The sequence below is a fragment of the Solanum verrucosum genome, unplaced genomic scaffold, assembly GCF_900185275.1.
Source record: "Solanum verrucosum unplaced genomic scaffold, falcon-dt-bn FXZP01000278.1, whole genome shotgun sequence".
NCBI lineage: Eukaryota > Viridiplantae > Streptophyta > Magnoliopsida > Solanales > Solanaceae > Solanum > Solanum verrucosum.
The window spans coordinates 5,672,606-5,690,135 of record NW_026020332.1 but is presented as its reverse complement, the minus strand read 5'-3'; the positions used below and the strand labels follow the sequence as shown (position 1 = coordinate 5,690,135).

The 17,530-nt window shown below is 34.0% G+C and overlaps 4 protein-coding genes across 4 annotated transcripts; 1 reads left to right on the top strand and 3 right to left on the bottom strand.

The window, feature by feature from the left end:
* Positions 1-444: 444 nt before the first annotated feature.
* LOC125836705 (pectate lyase-like) lies at positions 445-1,956 on the bottom strand. The gene is made up of 3 exons (XM_049515919.1): positions 1,515-1,956; positions 849-1,425; positions 445-760 (listed from the first exon to the last, which is right to left on the bottom strand). Exons 1-3 carry the CDS (start codon positions 1,819-1,821, stop codon positions 451-453), a joined length of 1,194 nt encoding a protein of 397 aa, XP_049371876.1. The 5' UTR covers positions 1,822-1,956; the 3' UTR covers positions 445-450.
* A 2,808-nt stretch (positions 1,957-4,764) lies between these two features.
* LOC125836699 (probable pectate lyase P59) lies at positions 4,765-6,752 on the bottom strand. Its single transcript, XM_049515912.1, has 4 exons — positions 6,469-6,752; positions 5,831-6,234; positions 5,217-5,728; positions 4,765-5,014 (listed from the first exon to the last, which is right to left on the bottom strand). Exons 1-4 carry the CDS (start codon positions 6,669-6,671, stop codon positions 4,787-4,789), a joined length of 1,347 nt encoding a protein of 448 aa, XP_049371869.1. The 5' UTR covers positions 6,672-6,752; the 3' UTR covers positions 4,765-4,786.
* A 3,655-nt stretch (positions 6,753-10,407) lies between these two features.
* Positions 10,408-13,149, top strand: LOC125836702 (mitochondrial outer membrane protein porin of 34 kDa). Its single transcript, XM_049515916.1, has 6 exons — positions 10,408-10,558; positions 10,773-10,840; positions 11,479-11,589; positions 12,087-12,173; positions 12,277-12,485; positions 12,605-13,149. The coding sequence occupies exons 1-6, from the start codon at positions 10,510-10,512 to the stop codon at positions 12,909-12,911; spliced, it is 831 nt and encodes a 276-aa protein (XP_049371873.1). The 5' UTR covers positions 10,408-10,509; the 3' UTR covers positions 12,912-13,149.
* A 445-nt stretch (positions 13,150-13,594) lies between these two features.
* LOC125836701 (hypersensitive-induced response protein 1-like) lies at positions 13,595-16,644 on the bottom strand. The gene is made up of 5 exons (XM_049515915.1): positions 16,179-16,644; positions 15,023-15,143; positions 14,762-14,853; positions 14,580-14,676; positions 13,595-14,047 (listed from the first exon to the last, which is right to left on the bottom strand). Exons 1-5 carry the CDS (start codon positions 16,365-16,367, stop codon positions 13,674-13,676), a joined length of 873 nt encoding a protein of 290 aa, XP_049371872.1. The 5' UTR covers positions 16,368-16,644; the 3' UTR covers positions 13,595-13,673.
* Between the last annotated feature and the right edge of the window lie 886 nt (positions 16,645-17,530).

Genomic DNA, 17,530 nt, shown 5'->3' with positions numbered 1-17,530 from the left:
ATAAACTCGAAATAACTTAAGCTCATTTAAACTTACTTATGATACTTTTAATTTAATGCTACAGTACATATTAGATTGCACGCAGTAATAGTTGGAAATGTATTAAATAAATAAATAAGAGATTGAAGCTAGCGATATATGATCCATGAAGAGAAATTAAAATAGTATAGATATTAATAAGAAGAAACAAAAACGTAACTTTATTATAAACTTAATTCTACCTAACAAATTAAAATACGTTGCAGATAATCCTCTTGACCACCTCAAACTCTTCCTCAAAATAAATGACAAAAAGAAAACAGAGTTGATCTCTGTATGGGACATATCTTTTTTTTTTTAATTTTTTTTTTTTTTTTTGGTAAAATTGGGGTAAGCTAGAGTTTATTTCGAAACAAAAACAAATAAAAATAAATAAATAAAATGAAACATATATTTTTGATATACGAAGATCTAGCACGGACGTCCTGCGGTGCAAGAAAGTGATCCTGCAAACTTTGTAAGAATTCCAACTTTGTATGATGGCTCTGCTGGTATCAAATTTAAATTCTTTAATTTGCTTAGTGCATCTTGATCACCAGATGTTCTAAAAAACGCACCATTTTGCATATCGTCATCTATGGATAGCCAAGTCCAATTCTTCCATTCTGATTCTTCTGCTTTTTCCCTATGTGTCACTTCTTTAATCAAAAGACTCGCTTGTGCGATAAAACGGTTACCTTGACTAATAATTGTTGCTCCACTGTTTCCACCAATAGCGTACCTATTTAAAAAAAAGAAAAGAAATAGTTTTAGTTGTATGACTAGCTTGCCTTTTTGAATTTGTATGGTAAAATACACTAAAACGTTACCTCATCCAATGGGTGTAATCATTGTTGACAATATGGAAGAATCCGAATCTGACCCTAGGCATCCTTTGATCTAATCTTTTACCGAAATGGTTATAGGCCAAGGTAATTTGCATTTTCTTGTCTTCGACGTGATTATCATTAGCACCAAACAACATTGCTTTATCGTGATCGGTGAAATGACAGTTGGAGATGGTGATACCGGTTGATCCTTGGACGGCATCAATGAGTCCATCCGTGGCGCGTGACATGGATACGTGGTCAATCCAGACATCGGTTGCCGCGAAGAGACTGATGCCATCACCTTCATCCTCACTTCTTATGCCAACATGGTCTACTGAATCCCTGATCATACCCCCTGGAGTTATTCCAATGTTGTGAACGTGAAGATTAGTGATGATAATGTTGTTCACACTTTGCATCTTAAGTCCAGCTCCTTTTTCGATATGAATGTTGAATCCACGCCCATCGATTGTTTTGTGGCTTTGCATCAGTAGTTCCCTCTTTAGCTTAATATGCATATGTCTTTCGAATATGATCCACAAGGGCTCTTTTTGGATCACCGCGTGCCTAAGAGTACCTATTACAATCAAAATCAAAATAATGCATGTGAGTCCATGCATGTCACTCATATATGTTATACAAACTATTTAATACATGCATATATACCAGGTGTAGGATTCTCAACGTCCTTGTCAGAGTTATCTGTGACAACGTAAACACGTCCACCTTTACCACCAATGGCCTTGCTGCCGAAGCCCATTGCACAATCAGCATATTTTTGGCGATGATCAGCCCAATGAGGGTCGCATCTCCAGCATTTGTCAATAAGATTAGTGGCCATACATGGTCCTTTGTATTTTTTGGCCAAGTGCCTTCTTGTGCTGTTGTCTGCTGCAACTGCTGCCCCTACAGTCAAACAAGTTACCAACAACACAACAAGAGCCACATTGGTTCTTGTTTTCGACATTTCCATTTTATTTTTTTTGTTTTCTCCCTCTTTTTTTTCTCTTTTTTTTGGGGGAAGTTATTAGAGTTTGGCCTTGGTAATGTTCGTAGGGCTGATGACTGATCTTCGTAGACCAAACTCAAGATGTTCCCTATAACATTATGATTTATTATTATTCACGATTCGTTTATATTAACAAAGGGTGCTTTAAATACTGATTTTTCTGACCATTTGGCTTCGTAGCTTGAAATAAGGAACGACAATTAAGGTGGATCATTTATCAAATTTGTGGATTAGTAGAGAGCTAGTGATGTGTCTTTAAGACAAGTGTTAGAAAGGAAACTACTAAAAATAGAAAATATATACGCCTAGTGAAATGAACAGAAACAAGAAAAAAAGTGTTATGGTATTGACTATTGACTGATTCTAAAATCTAAATGATTTAGTTTTTATTCCAATAAACAAAATCAAGTCATGAGTTCAATTATCCTTCTAATTTCATTTACTTTTAAGTAATAATCACCACAATTACGACTTTTTAGTAATTCATTATTACGTCACACGTTAAGGGAGGAACATTTGATAGTCCAAGTGTTTGGACGGTTCGGTCTGTTATTTTTAAAAAAATATTTACCATCAGAAATTGAATTTGATCCGGACCAGTTTTCGGTCCGGACTGATCCCGCACGGGTTAATTTGGCGAACCGGTGGCCCGGGACAAGTCCAACGTGGTAAGCCACATCATCGATCACCTTTTACCCGGGTACCCCAACTAACCCTATCCAATGGTAATACTTAATATTTTCAGCTTTTAACTTTTTCGTATCGAATATCTTCATATTTAAGCCTTTAGGGGTTGTTCGCGATAAGATATATGCGTCCACTAACAGTCAATGGATTAGGTTCCTTGACACAGTAAGAACAATAATGCAAGCACAAGCAGTAAGTAAAGCAACACAAGCACTTTACGTGGAAACCCCCTTGCTCAAGGGCGGTGAAAACCACAACATGTCCTCACAGGCTTTTCAACCCAAACTCTATTTCTTTCAAATAGAGCAACAATTCAAATTACAACTGCTTGCAACCTAGGAATTTACCTCTAAATCTCTTCCCCCTCAATGTAGCAACCATACTACAAAGAGAGCAACTAAGCAATAACTCTATTGCCCACTAAGCTACCCAAACCTAGATAACTTAGACTTTACTAAGCAACCCACAGTTGCCCACTAAACCACCTACTTCTAGATGAGTTAGAATTTTGACTAAGCAGCAACAATGTTGCCCACTAAACCAGCTAACTTTAGCTGACTTAGACTTTTGATTGAAACAAACAAAATAGCTCAGGAATAGATTTACAACATAAGCACGGAAGTAAAAACCTAAGACAACTAAGACACCAGCAGCTCTATCAGGTCCCTGTTGCTCTTGAGGAAAATACTTCTTGAAAGGGGGAGTTTTTGCTTTTGTTCTTGAGAATTTTCAAGATGCAAAAATTAAGGTTGTGTCTATTGAAATTTGAAGGTTGACCTTATTAAGAATAGACACAACCTGCAAGGCCATGCTATTGGCCGAGGTTTCTGCCAAGCTTGAAGACCGTGCACCAACCTCACCAAACTTGCGTACTTTTTCCAGCTGTCAATTGTACGAATAGTGGTGTAAGGATCAAGTCCCCTTACAAGGTCCCTATGTTTGTCAAATCATCAAAACTGTAAATAACAGTTCGGTACGGAAAATGGGATAGACAAAGTTGGATAAGTACTAGTATAAATTGTGGGATAAATGTTTTTGGGACTAATTGATATCCCTAATCAAATACATAATAAAATAATCCTATATTTTACTTCAAAATTATTATTCCTTATCCCTAATACCATTATTTTAATGAAATATAAGGCTCTTAAGCCTTTAAAGTTTTTATCTAAATATTGTTCTTAATATAATTAAGTTTTACACGTTTATAACTTTATTTTAGAACAAGTAATTGTTGAGAATTAAAGACTCAAAGTTACTCATCTTTTAAAGGGTTAAATAAGTTTTTAAATGAAAAATAATCCACTTAAGAAGGATTTGCCGACTGCCGTAGCTACTTATCGGGATGACTCTGTTGAGAATGGTATGTCTAACTTGCCTAATTCAAACTCTTCTGATTCTTCTTCATGCGATATTAATGGAGAAGGCAAAGTAAAGCAAATGTGTTCAATTGGAGATTCACATTATTGAAGTACACACATATATAAAGTTCCACCTCAGCACATTTATGCCATTCTTTTTTTTATCAAATCTCAATCGTATGATCAAAATAAAGGACATTTGAGAGTAGGGATAGTAATAAAGGGACCACTGAAAATGGTTAGTTTGTTATAGTTTTAAGCAATAAATTGGGACACTTGTACAAAATTTCTTTTCTTTTCTGTTTTAATTATTTTAATAATTTCAGGTATATATGGATTTGAAGTTGGGCTTGTCCACGTACAACTTCAACCATGTATGTATGAAATTGTCATATTGATGCAGTCCAAACGTTTTGATTATTTATACCCAAAGTTAGGTTTGGCAGTCCACAAATTTAAAAATATGTATATCTGATGTTTGAAAGCTTAATATCCAATTTATTCACTTTGATACTCGACAAATCAATTCATTCATGATATGTGAAAGTTCAATAGAATTTATAATAATTTGGTTTTGATACTTGGATTTTATCATTTATAGAGCTAATAAAAATTCTTAAAACATTATTAATATGTAAAAATTGAAGGCATGATGTCACAAGCTAAGCTACTGAGTATAGAACAAACTGGTAGATTAAGTAAAAAAAGGGATTTCTTTTCCATAATCGAAACATTGTATACAAAACTAATAAAACTCAAAATTGTGAGGGTCTCGATTATGTACAAGTACAAAAATATAAAAAAATAATTAGAACAACAACAAGATTATATATGATCCCATGGGGGTGAGTGTAAGAAATTTATTTTTTGTATAATGTTTTCTAACAAGCCTTTCCCACCTTGCAATTAAGTGCCCCTGCAAACCTTGTCATCCATGTGACTTGATCTGCTGGTGCAGCTGCAATGCCATCGTAAAGATTTTGATGTTTCTTTGACCAATCAGGATCACCAGCTTGAACAAAGTATGCTCCATTCATATATAAATCTCCCTCTGATCTCCATGTCCACTGCATCCATACTGATTCTGGGGAGTACTCCCTCTTTGTAATCTGGTTTATGTACATTCAACAAAAATTACTAGGTGTTTCGATTATATATGGTGTTAGTTCAAATGGCTACCAAGAGATTCTCTATTCTTACACCTGATTGAAATCTTTGATTTATAAATGTAGGATCATTTCACTCCGACTTATTAGTGGTATGGACCAAAAGTTTGAAAATGAACAAGCAAAAGAAAAGGGGAAAGTGTACCTGCTTCTTGAAGATATCAGGAGGAGCGATGAAACGATTACCCTGGCTAATGATGGTGGGATTTTTACTACCACCAATAGCATACATATTCCAATGAGTATAATCATTATTGACAACATGAATGTATCCCCATCTGCATCTAGGCATCCTCTGTACCAATCTCTTCCCAAAATGATTGAATGCTAGTGTAATTTGCATTTTTTGATCAATTGAAGAACTATCACTTGCACCAAACAACATAACTTCATTATGATCTGTGTAATGGCCATTAGATATGGTGATACCAGTGGATCCCTCCACAGCATCAATGATCCCATCGTAACAATTCTCCATCGACATATGATCGATCCAAATATTAGACGAACCAAATATTGAAATACCATCTCCGTCACTCTTTGTTCGGAAACCAATGTGGTCCACTGCATCTCTAACCATGCCACCATTCCCTTCGACTATATCGTGAATGTGTAATCCGTGGATGATCACGTTTTTCGTGTACTGAATCATAATACCTGTTCAGACATATAAATATAAATAAGTGGAAAAGAAATGTGATTGATCTCTATCAGTTATGTTTTTAAATGAGATGGTCAGACAAGTCAATAGGTACGTACTAGCACCGCCAGTAATGTGAACAGTAGCACCACGACCATCGATAGTTTTGTCACCCTGCATGATAAGTTCCTGGTGAAGCTTGATCTTCATGTTTCTGTCAAAAATGATCCACAATGGCTCCTTTTGGATAACAGCATGACGGAGGGTTCCGGGTTTTGGAGTGGTATAATCATCTGATGAGTCTGAGACGACGTAATATTTGCCGTCCCTCCCGCCTGTGGTCTTGTACCCAAAGCCCATAGAACATTCTACTAGCTTCTTCCTGTTGTCAGCCCAATTTGGGTCACATCTCCAGCACTTATCAATTGGATTTGTGACCGTGCAAGGCCCTTCGTATTTTTTGGTTCCTAGCTCCCTTCTTGTTTCATTCTTGGATACTACTGCACTTAATTCCTTCACAGAACTGCATAAACAGAACAAATCATAGCAACATAACAAATTAACGATAAGAAAACTGACCTTGGGCTAACTCAACCACAAAAATCAGCTTTTGTAAATATATAATTATGCTTTTTGCTATTGTTTTCTAATTCGTAAAACTCTTCAAATTAAAACACATAGAAAACAGATTCATCACAAATTAACAAAGTGTTAGAAAAAGCACAAGCAAGAGAGAGAGGGAATTAAATTGACATACTCGCGAGTTTTCTGGTTAAATGCTAATGTGATATTGGCAGGTTCGCTCTCATATGTTTGGAGAGTGAACTTCATGGCTTCCTCGGCTCTCCTCCTCCACACTTCATCAAAATCTCCAATATGAGCATTGAAGGCAGGAATTATTGCACCAAATACAAAAAATATAACAAAGAGGGAATGCGTCATCTTAGGTTGATTGTTCATTATTTTATTTTATTTTGTTTATTGGTGGTTTGGGCAGGGTCGAACTACTGGCTCATTAAGGTTTGGACCCTCCAACCACAATTTTATTTTTTTAAAATTTTAGTTAATACTCTGTCTTAACAGAGAAAAGTTTAAAGTCTATCTTTGGATGCTGCTAAAATGTGGTTTATATAGTAGTATTTGTCTTAATGTTTGACGTAGAATTATCGCAAGACGCGCATAACCATTATTTAGTGAAGTGAACCATTAACAATAGTTTCCTTACTTAACTCTGGTCCGAAGATGTTATAACACAATGATTGTTGACCAAATACTTGGAAATTTGAATTAATTTTTAACTAATTAATGTATTACTAAGGGGTGTGATTGAATCTTTATTTTTCTTTTCACCTGTGACTACTAAAAATGGGTCGAAAATTGAAGGTCAAAACTAACGAATGACTTAGATTTTTTTTACTATAGACTGTCAGAAAATGATTGGCTGGTTTAAGGAAATAAAAAACTAAGGATATGGGTCGATTATCTTGAATTTGTAAATATCAATTGAAAAATTGGTATAAAAATATTTAAAAAATCATAGGGACTCGCTGTTTTTTTTAGAAAATATATATTAAAGAAATGTAGCAACTTGGAATCAATCCAATGTATTTTTACCATGACATTGAACAATTTACCACTAAATTACTTATGGTCTTTGATGAAATACTTCCGATGTTTTTATTTATACTTTTAAATTGTAATTTTCTACTTCAATAATCGACGAATATCTTATTTTATAATAGATGTTTTGGCATAACAAGTGCAACAGTTCATAAATGATACATTGAAGGAAGGGTGTACAATATGTTGAAGGTTGGCCAAAGTTAATTTATTGTATAATAGACGTTTGGCCTAAGTTCATAAACACTCTCTCTGCGAAATATTGTTCCAAAACAATGGAAAAGTGACCATTTTCTTCACATATTTTTCCTTTATCATAGTAGTGCTCCACTGAGGCATCCATGTGATGTGAGTTGTGACAAAAAAAAGTCATTATAATTTTAAACATAATACATAAACATGACCTTTAATTTGGTTTCAACAGACAACTCTGTCCTCCAATTTTGAGTGTGCACAAGTAGACACTTAAATTTGTATAAAATTGAACAAGTAGACACACGTGTCCTACATGACATAATACACGTAGGACGTCATGTAAGACACAAAATTGTCATGTGGGTGCCATGTATGACGAACGTGTCTATTTACTCAATTTTATACAAATGTAAGTGTCTACTTATGCACACCAAAGTTAAAAGTCATAATTGACAGTTGAAGCCAAGTTAATGGTCATGTTTAATGTAGGCATAATATATAAATAGGCCCTGTAACTTGGTCTTATTTCACATTTATACCCTCCAACTTTGGGTGTGCACAAATAGACACTTAAACTTGTATAAAGTTGAACAAGTAGACACATGAGTCCTATGTGGCATAATACACATAGGATATCACGTAGGATGCAAATTGCCACGTAGGATGCCACATAGGATGTGTGTGTTTATTTGTTCAATTTTATACAAGTTTAAGTGTCTACTTGTGTACACTCAAAGTTGGAGCACATAAATATAAAATGAGGCAAAGTTTAAGGGCATATTTATGTATTATGCCTTTAATGTATTATGCCATTTTAAAAAGACGCCAACAATAATTCAGTAAATAAGGTAAGGAATTTTCAGAATTTTAACTGAGAATTTTAAGGGCAAACTACATAAATCCCACTAGTTTAAGTCCTAATTACTTAGATTCCCGATAGTTTTAGATATTACTTCCTCTACCATATTTCATACTTAGGATACATGAGTTTAAATCTGTGAGATACATGTATCTGCCGAATTTTAAATTGAGATACGTATTTTATTTGTTTAAATTAATAGGTTGTAACTGATTTCCTTAATATAAGGCGGAAATCAAGGAGTGTATCTATGTTTAATTAATTTCATTTTATTATTATTTGAAATAATAAATTCGTTAATATTATTAATAAAAGACAAAAACATGTATATCTCGGTCATGCAATTTGATTAATTTCATTTTATTACTCTTAAAATAATAAAATTCATTAATTTGATGTATCTATTATCAATATATGATGTATCCAACAAACTAAACACTTATATACATGAGTATCATACAAGTACATTCATATGTATCATAGAAGTATCTAATATTAATTTTGTGTATATGTTATATGAGTCTAATATTAATTTCATGTATCTATTTATATGATATAATATTAATTTCATGTATCTATTTATATGATCTAATTTAATTTCATGTATCTTTTATATGTATATATTATTAATTCGATGTATCAACTATCAATTTCATACATTTTATTCAAAATCATGTATCTCGGATACATAGTAAACGCACATATAATTATGTGTATCTAAATATGAAATGTAATTGAAACACACGAATTTAAGAACAAATCATGATTGTGGAGTATGTCTTATATTAATCCAAAAAAAAGTTAAAAAATTCAAATTTCTCCGTTTCTTTAAGGATCTGAAATTTTTCTCATAGATGCATATAATCTTAACTCAGATACATGAACTCTTAACTAGATACATGTACACCTGATGTGCATCCAACATTGTTGCACTTGATGTGTATCTAATGGTATATTTTTTTCTCTTAATTAAAGCTTGGCGTAATTCTTAAAAGTATTAGTCAATATGCTAATGGAAGGATTTTTGTAACTTAGCAACTCTCAGATGTTGATCAATTTGATTTGCAAAAATTTAATGCATAAATTAAGCACAAACAGACTGCAGTAGACAATATCAAGTAGTAGTACATAATTTTGGTCAAAATTATTTGCTTGGTCTAGACTAATAGCAAAAATAGACTTTATTCTCTCCTTTTGTATTTTTTAAAAAACACTTTCTCGGTGGACAATCCAGCTTTTCGTATCTTTATTAACTTATTCGATACTAGATGAAATAAATTTAAAAATAACAAAAAAATTGGAAAAAAAGTACCCACCACCCAATCGAGTGTATGGAAATCTTAGGATTATTTTCCATATATATCATATTCTTTGTCTTGCTTATTATTTATTCTCCGTTTTAATTTGTTTGATCTATTTTGATTTGATACAAATTTAAAAAGTATTTTTTTTAAAATCTTGTGATCTTAAATTTAAAGTATGTCATATGTATCCAAATACATTTTAATCTTGTGATCTTGAATATATAACGTGGAAATTTGAAATTAAAAAATTAATAAAAAGATAAAGAAATATTCGTGTTGAAACATACTAAAAAAAAGTATGCCATACAAATTAAAATAAATAAAGTAATCTATTAAAATATTCCATCACATATTATTTACTATAAAATTAGAGATTTTATAAGATCAAAATTTGTTACATTTCATCTAACTTGTTAACTACATTCGTACCTTTATAAAACACTATAAAATGTCGAACAAGATTTATAATTAAAAAGATCTAAACCAAACTTCAAATTTAATGAATTTTAATTGCAGCAGACATTATATGGAAAAATTAAATTGTTGATATTTCATCAAAAAAACCGTCCTCATACGTTCTGAGTTGGCATCTCGATGTAGAAAATCGACGGTCCTAAGCGTGGTACACCCCTTTGCAAGCCACAAATCTACGGTCGAGATCACCCGTTCTTAATAGCACACCGTTCAAAAAGAGACCAAAAAATTAGGGCATTGCAGCATTTATATACACAAAAAACACACTGCTGCTCTACAACTACTAGAGCTTCCTTTCATTCTCTTCTTCTTCTTCTTCTTCTTACTCCGAATTTGAGCTTCAACCATGGGGAAGGGTCCTGGACTTTACACTGAAATCGGAAAGAAGGCTAGAGGTACTGCTCTCTCTCTCTTTGTATTTTCTGTTGATTTCTCACGATTAAACAGCTACATGTGTGTATTTTATGATAATGTAAATGTGCAAATGATTGTGTTTTGTGTTATTGATTTAGAGTTTTTTTGTTTATGAGATAAAATGCAGTGTTGATTTGGTTTTTGTGTTTTTGACTGTTTCCGTTGTTAATTTTTTGTGTTTAATTGAATAATCAGATCTGTTGTACAAGGACTACCAGAGTGACCACAAGTTCTCTATCACCACCTACTCTCCCACCGGAGTTGTGAGTTTCTCCTCTAATTTCATGCCGATCTGTTTATTTTTTGCTGATTTAACTCCTTTGATTTATACTGTTATTTATGCATCTTTGTGTATTCTGTAATTCATCGATTGTGGCCGTTCATTTGTAACTATTGCACGAATAGTAATCTCATACCTTTAATAATTAACTTCATTTAATTATTCCATTTCAACTTCATAAACATACATTTGATAATTTGACTCATTAAGTCATTAACATCTGTGTGTTCGGCCTGGGACGATGGTAGTACTGCTAGTATGTTGTATCTACACTTAGACATTAGATTTGTGGATGGTTTAGTGCATATAGAAGTCGTCACAGTTGGTTCCATTGGTGTAGTTGTTGGGAACACACCTTATGATGCATTTACCTGTTTTATATGCTTGTGCAGCTTTTAGATTGGGGATTTAACCTAATTTTTATGGATTGACAGAAAGTTAATAATGACAATTATTTGCTTCAGGCTGTTTGCTATCTTTACCATTTTTGTAATAACACAAGTCTTTTTGATTTCTTAGTGTACTGCCCTGTGATTACTTATATAAATCTCTGCTGCAGTGTTTCTTATTGGCTTGTTGTTAGAATTGTATTGTAAGATAATCTTCCATGTCCTTCTGCAGGTTATTACTTCATCAGGATCGAAGAAAGGTGATCTGTTTTTGGCTGATGTTAACACTCAGCTGAAGAACAAGAATGTTACAACAGACATTAAAGTAGACACAAACTCCAATGTGAGTACTGCAATATGCTCGTTTATCATTTTTGTAATTTCACTCACTTTTGCATACGACATTCTCCTAGTTTTTCTTCTTTGCATTTTAAGTTTTGCCTTTATTTTGTTTGTCAACTTCTTGGACACTGGGAAGCTTGCCCCTTGAGACTGGGTCCTTTGTTTTGAATTTTCCCTTTTCCTTTCTAAAGTGGAATTCCTTCTTGCCTTCAACCTGTGCCAAACTCCACTTCTGCTGTTGCCAGGTGGAATGATTCATTCAACCTTGGTATTGGTAACCAAAAAATTGGGCTCTAGCAGTTTGGACGTTAGGTTCACTGACCAGAGTATATGCAGAACAGTATTTGATAAATTGTATATTAGCTTTCATATACTGTTTCATTCTTCATTCTTCACTGGTTAGATGTATCATTTAAGCATAACATAGTTGTATTTTTCTTCTTGTGATATTTATTATAACAAAGTAGTTGATCTGACTTAATGGTGTATTTATGCTAGCTTTTCACCACCATTACCGTTGATGAAGCTGCTCCTGGGTTGAAGACAATTTTAAGCTTCAGAGTTCCTGACCAAAGGTCTGGAAAGGTAAATAGCAATATCATATGGCATCAAATGTGTCTATTAGAAGAAGAAAATGTCAAATTGTGTACTACTTCTGCTTGTTCTAATTTTGTATTGGTCTTGACAGTTGGAAGTTCAATATCTACATGACTATGCTGGGATATGCACTAGCGTAGGGTTGACAGCAAACCCTATTGTTAACTTTTCTGGTGTAGTGGGTACCAACATTGTTGCTCTTGGAACTGATGTATCCTTTGACACCAAGACTGGAGATTTCACCAAATGCAATGCTGGTTTGAGCTTCACAAATGCCGACCTTGTTGCTTCTTTGAATCTGTGAGTGGTGTACCTTACTTTAGCATGTGTTCACTTGAAATTCAACATGTTTTATATATCAAGTTAGGCATTCAAGTTGTATGTTAGTTTTTTGATGTGCATGCTCTATGACAACTCAGGAATAACAAGGGAGACAATCTGACTGCATCATACTACCACACAGTGAGCCCTCTTACAAGTACCGCTGTTGGGGCTGAGGTGAATCACAGCTTCTCCACCAATGAGAACATCATCACCGTGGGTACTCAGCACCGATTGGATCCTTTGACCAGTGTGAAGGCAAGGATTAACAACTTTGGCAAGGCCAGTGCTCTGCTTCAACATGAGTGGCGTCCAAAGTCCCTTTTCACAGTTTCAGGAGAAGTGGACACTAAATCTGTTGACAAGGGTGCCAAGTTTGGACTTGCTTTGGCTCTCAAGCCATAGGCTTTTCATCTTTAATCCATAGACATGAGGCATTACTGCAATTTGAAGACTTGTTCTGTAGTGTTTTTTGCACTGTAAAAATAAATTTAGGTGGTTGCTTGAACCTATGCATCCTTGTTCTAAGTTCGTACATTCTTATTCACCATTTTTGAAAATGATGGGTGGTGCCCTATATTGATTCTATGACCTTGAGAGGCTATGCTTGAGATTTTGTCATAATCAACAGCCAATTTTTGAATACTTTGGTCCATGTTTACAGCTCAGAAACTGTTGACTCTTTCATATAATGGCTTGGTCGGTCAAATAAAGCTCATACAATGCTATATGCTGTTCTGGATTCTGCTGAGCAATTGATGTTTACAATGCACTTAGAAGATGAGGCAATACCTCAGGAAAAAAATGTGTTCTATTTAATTCTCTGGGTGCCATTCTAGGCGTTGCAGTTGTGTTCCATTGTATCATTTGTGTATGGTGAAAACTGAGTGGCATTAGGAGCTTGCATGTATATTATATTATAGCCAAAGAGGTGCAAGTACAGCTCACACAAGATTCTCACAAAAGTGAAATAACTTTTTTGGTATGTAGTAATATGTCAATGAAACAATACATAGAACTGACTATAAGACAACAAACCTTCGACTTAAATAGTTGCATGTGATAACATTAGCAACACATATATGCAAAGAACAATAGTGGCCATCATAATCAAATCAAGAAATATTACTTGCAAAACAGAACCACACGAGACACTGTGAAACACATTTATAAAAGATTTTGTTGCTCGACAGCTGAACCCTGGAGTAATCCTTGTCGAATCTGCCCTGCAATGTCACTCACAGCACCAGGTCCATGTGGTATAAAGACTGCTGATGATTTGGAGCTGGCACCAATTTCCTTCATGGTGTCAAAATACTGCGTTATGAGGACCATGTCCAAGACGTCCTTGGCAGTAGTTCCAGGTACATTAACCGAAAATCCAAGAACACTGTCCCTTAAACCATCAACAATGGCCTGGCGTTGTCTAGCAACCCCTAGTCCTGCCAGGTACTTTGCCTCAGCATCACCTTCAGCTCGTTTAATCTGGACAATTTTTTCAGCTTCTGCTTTCTCATTGGCGGCTACTCTCAACCTTGCAGCTGGCAGAGTTGGATGTAAACCAACAGTTAGGTTAAAGCTTTAAGAATTACTTGTGACCAGCTAGATTCTGGATAATTGAAACGAATTGCTTGACAGAGTCCAATGTAGCAACAGAATCTAGCTATAATGGAATTTATTCTCCTAACAAGGAAATCTTTTCTTGAGAACCACAAGAGATGGCCTTTTTTGAAAATAGAATCATGATGCACTTTAGGGGCTACTGAAACCTGTGAGGTGGGGTCATACGAATAACGAAAGACTAAGCTTGCTCATGCTCTCATGTTTCACATGAGAATATGAGCAAACTTGAGATATACATAAGCTAAGTATTTGATTCTCCCAAAGGAAAAAGACAAGCCATGGTTTATCAGCTATCTTTGTAGGTTCACAGACTGATCACACCTAATTTTATCAGCAAGTCATTTATAAATCACCAGAGAACTTTCCCATGTGATGAATTACTGCTATTAGATAGAGAGAAATGAGGTGTTGCCTGCATTGGACCAGCTAAAGAGAGGTTATACATGATACCTGCATTGATTTCATTCATAGCTCGCTTAACGTGTTCATCCGGCTCTATATCAACTATGAGTGTCTGAACAATCTCATACCCGTAAGCAGACATTGCCTACATATCATACAAAGGAAGATGAGTACAATAATCATCATTGCTTGTCACTTGTATAGCACCGTAAATGATGGGAATGAATTACCTTTTCAAGTTCATCCTCCACTGCTTTAGCAATTTGATTCTTCTGCTCAAAGACATCATCCAGATTTATCTTTGGAACACTCGCCCTGATTACTGTACAGTCATGAGAGAGGCCATCATTATTTGGGAGGAAATAATAAGTTCAAAAAAAGAACGTCAAACATTGTGCTCATGCAATTGCAGTATGCAGAAACTTTAGATATAACCATTTTTTATGTTGCGTCATGAGAAAAAAGAATCTAAGAGATTTGTATATTCATACCATCAAACACATAGGCTTGGATCTGGGATCGAGTATTACTAAGCTTGTAAAAGGCATCAGTAGCTTTATCAGCCAGAGCACGATATTGTATAGAAGCAACAACAGTTACAAATACATTATCCTGCACGACAAATGAAATGTTTTACCAGTTAAATCATGACAAAGGAAAAGGTCGTGCTGTAGATTACTGTCATTGAGCACAGTGAGATATCCCCTATTAGAATATCATGATTTATTATGGTGGTTTACATGATGTCCTTTCATTTGATTGAAAATCAGAACATAGATGTTCACAAGGACAAACAAACGCGTGCTACAAGTGCAGTTTAGCAAGAACTATCTTCGATTCTGTGGCCATATCAATTATCTGGACATAATCTACTGAAATCCAAGTTAAATGAATTAGTTGGTTGTGCTCTTGAATACCTCTTCACGCCAGTAAACATGATGCAGGAGAAAGATATGACAAGACAAGCACAAAGCTTTTTATAGTAGTAGAACCCCTCCATCCTTCAACCACTAGGTTGCAGGGTTCAAAGGCCGAAACAAGGAAATAATCAAGACAAGACAAATTTATAACATAACATCATCTTTGCACTAATAGTTTCAATAATCTGTTACCTTTTGTTTTGTTAGGGTAAATTTCACCCCCCCCCCCTCCCCCCCCCCACACACAATCATCTACCTAAGAGCCAACAATGGCCTTTCCCAACTTTGTTCACTTGGTGACTCGAACTTTCAACCACACAGTTTAACAGTATTTTCCATCATGTTGTAATATGAACTAATCATCCACAAGAATTAAGGGAAAAATGTTGATTCAAGCATATGCTATTATGAGTTGAACATCTAACCCATCATATTTTTCAAGTAATGAGTTCATATCTACTATTTGTTGCAATTTTTGATGAATTTTTTCACATAAATTTACACTTCACATTAAAACTAGTGGTTCATATGAACCCAGTAACTAAGAGTTGCATCGACCCCTGGGTTGCAGAGTGGAGAACTTCCTCTCCATTTTATGATACTGAACTAATGAAACGTCATAGATCTAGTTGGAAAAAACAACTAGTAATCAAAACAAGCTAACACCTTTGATAATAAAACTCCATCTACATCGAGTGTTTACACCAAATCACATTAATTTACGCACCTTTGACTTGGTTTCACAGCGTACATCAAGCTGTTGCAGCCTTAAAGTTAGGTAACCAGCTACCTGGCTCCCTATACACCATGGCAAGAAATGACATCCAGGCTCAAGCACATCATCAAACTTGCCAAATCTCTCCTTAATAGCTACTGTGGATTGGTCAACTTGTACACAGCAGAACAGATTCCCCATTGTCTCTGTTCCCCCAATAATTCCAACACAACAGGTAAAAATTCAAGATTTTAAAACACAAAGAAATAAAAGAGCAATATTTCCTTTTTAACAATAAAAGAATAACCAATTATCCTATGCCACATACAAGCAGCAGTGTATAGGTTCATATAGTATCTTGAACTAATTATAAGAATCAAAAACCAAGAATCAAAAGGGGCAAGTTTTTCCTTTCTACTTTTTAAGGTACCCACAAAGTTATGCTAACATTTGGCACCAAACTTAATTGGGTATTATTGAATAAGGTAATTTTTTCAAGAATGGAAGATTGAATTTCCAAGATTATTAGGATGAGACATGCCTTTGATTGTTATTTTGCAGAGATCAGCGGAGAGAGACACGAAGTGGGGTGTTGGGGGTTGGGGTGGGAGGTTAAATATGGGTTGATGTGCTTAGGAAAGTGAAAATATATAAATAATTTACACAAACCATAATAGCATAAATAAATTTATATCCGAAAGCTACGTGAAGCATAAAAAAAAATCAATATTAATACTTTGTACAAAAAAAGAAAAGGACAAGGATTGCATTATGCATCTTAGAATCTGACATTGCTACTAAAAACTGCTTACTTATTTTTTAAAGTATTTTTCTAAAATAGCTATTTTGAAAAGTGCTTTTCAAAAAAAACAATTTCTGTTTGGCAAATTCATTTGAAAAGTGTTTTTGATAAAAAATTTGTGTTTGACTATCTTTTTAAAAAAATGCTTTTGAGAGTTAAATTACGAAAAATGACAAGTATCAATGTGCTTTTAATATTAAGATTATTTTGTAGAAACTATTTTAAATATCTAATACATAACTTTAATTAAATTAAAATGTACATATTCAAATTATTAATCAATATTATACATAGATAAATAAGTAAATAAATAAATAAGATATTAATATAATATTAACAAGATGATTTAAATACAATTAAAAATATCAAGCAAAATAAAATTTAAAAACTATTCCACAAATAAAATCACTACATACGAAAAACTTACCACAAAAATAAATAAAGTTCTTCATACATCACAAATTTTTTCAATGATTTCATCCCTAATTTTATCATGCAATAATACATACAATAATATATAAAATATAAATAATAATATATAAACATAAATAAAACAAAAAGT

Coding starts and splice junctions, on each gene's coding strand:
- LOC125836705 (XM_049515919.1), bottom strand. CDS start 1,821: ATGGAAATGTCGAAAACAAGAACCAATGTGGCTCTTGTTGTGTTGTTG. Junction 1,426..1,514: donor CGTTGAGAATCCTACACCTG/GTATATATGCAT, acceptor TGATTGTAATAG/GTACTCTTAGGCACGCGGTG. Junction 761..848: donor GATTACACCCATTGGATGAG/GTAACGTTTTAG, acceptor TTTTTTAAATAG/GTACGCTATTGGTGGAAACA.
- LOC125836699 (XM_049515912.1), bottom strand. CDS start 6,671: ATGAACAATCAACCTAAGATGACGCATTCCCTCTTTGTTATATTTTTT. Junction 6,235..6,468: donor TTTAACCAGAAAACTCGCGA/GTATGTCAATTT, acceptor CTGTTTATGCAG/TTCTGTGAAGGAATTAAGTG. Junction 5,015..5,216: donor CTGATATCTTCAAGAAGCAG/GTACACTTTCCC, acceptor TACATAAACCAG/ATTACAAAGAGGGAGTACTC.
- LOC125836702 (XM_049515916.1), top strand. CDS start 10,510: ATGGGGAAGGGTCCTGGACTTTACACTGAAATCGGAAAGAAGGCTAGA. Junction 10,841..11,478: donor CCTACTCTCCCACCGGAGTT/GTGAGTTTCTCC, acceptor GTCCTTCTGCAG/GTTATTACTTCATCAGGATC. Junction 11,590..12,086: donor AAGTAGACACAAACTCCAAT/GTGAGTACTGCA, acceptor TATTTATGCTAG/CTTTTCACCACCATTACCGT.
- LOC125836701 (XM_049515915.1), bottom strand. CDS start 16,367: ATGGGGAATCTGTTCTGCTGTGTACAAGTTGACCAATCCACAGTAGCT. Junction 14,854..15,022: donor CCAAGCCTATGTGTTTGATG/GTATGAATATAC, acceptor ATGACTGTACAG/TAATCAGGGCGAGTGTTCCA. Junction 14,677..14,761: donor TGGAGGATGAACTTGAAAAG/GTAATTCATTCC, acceptor TATGATATGTAG/GCAATGTCTGCTTACGGGTA.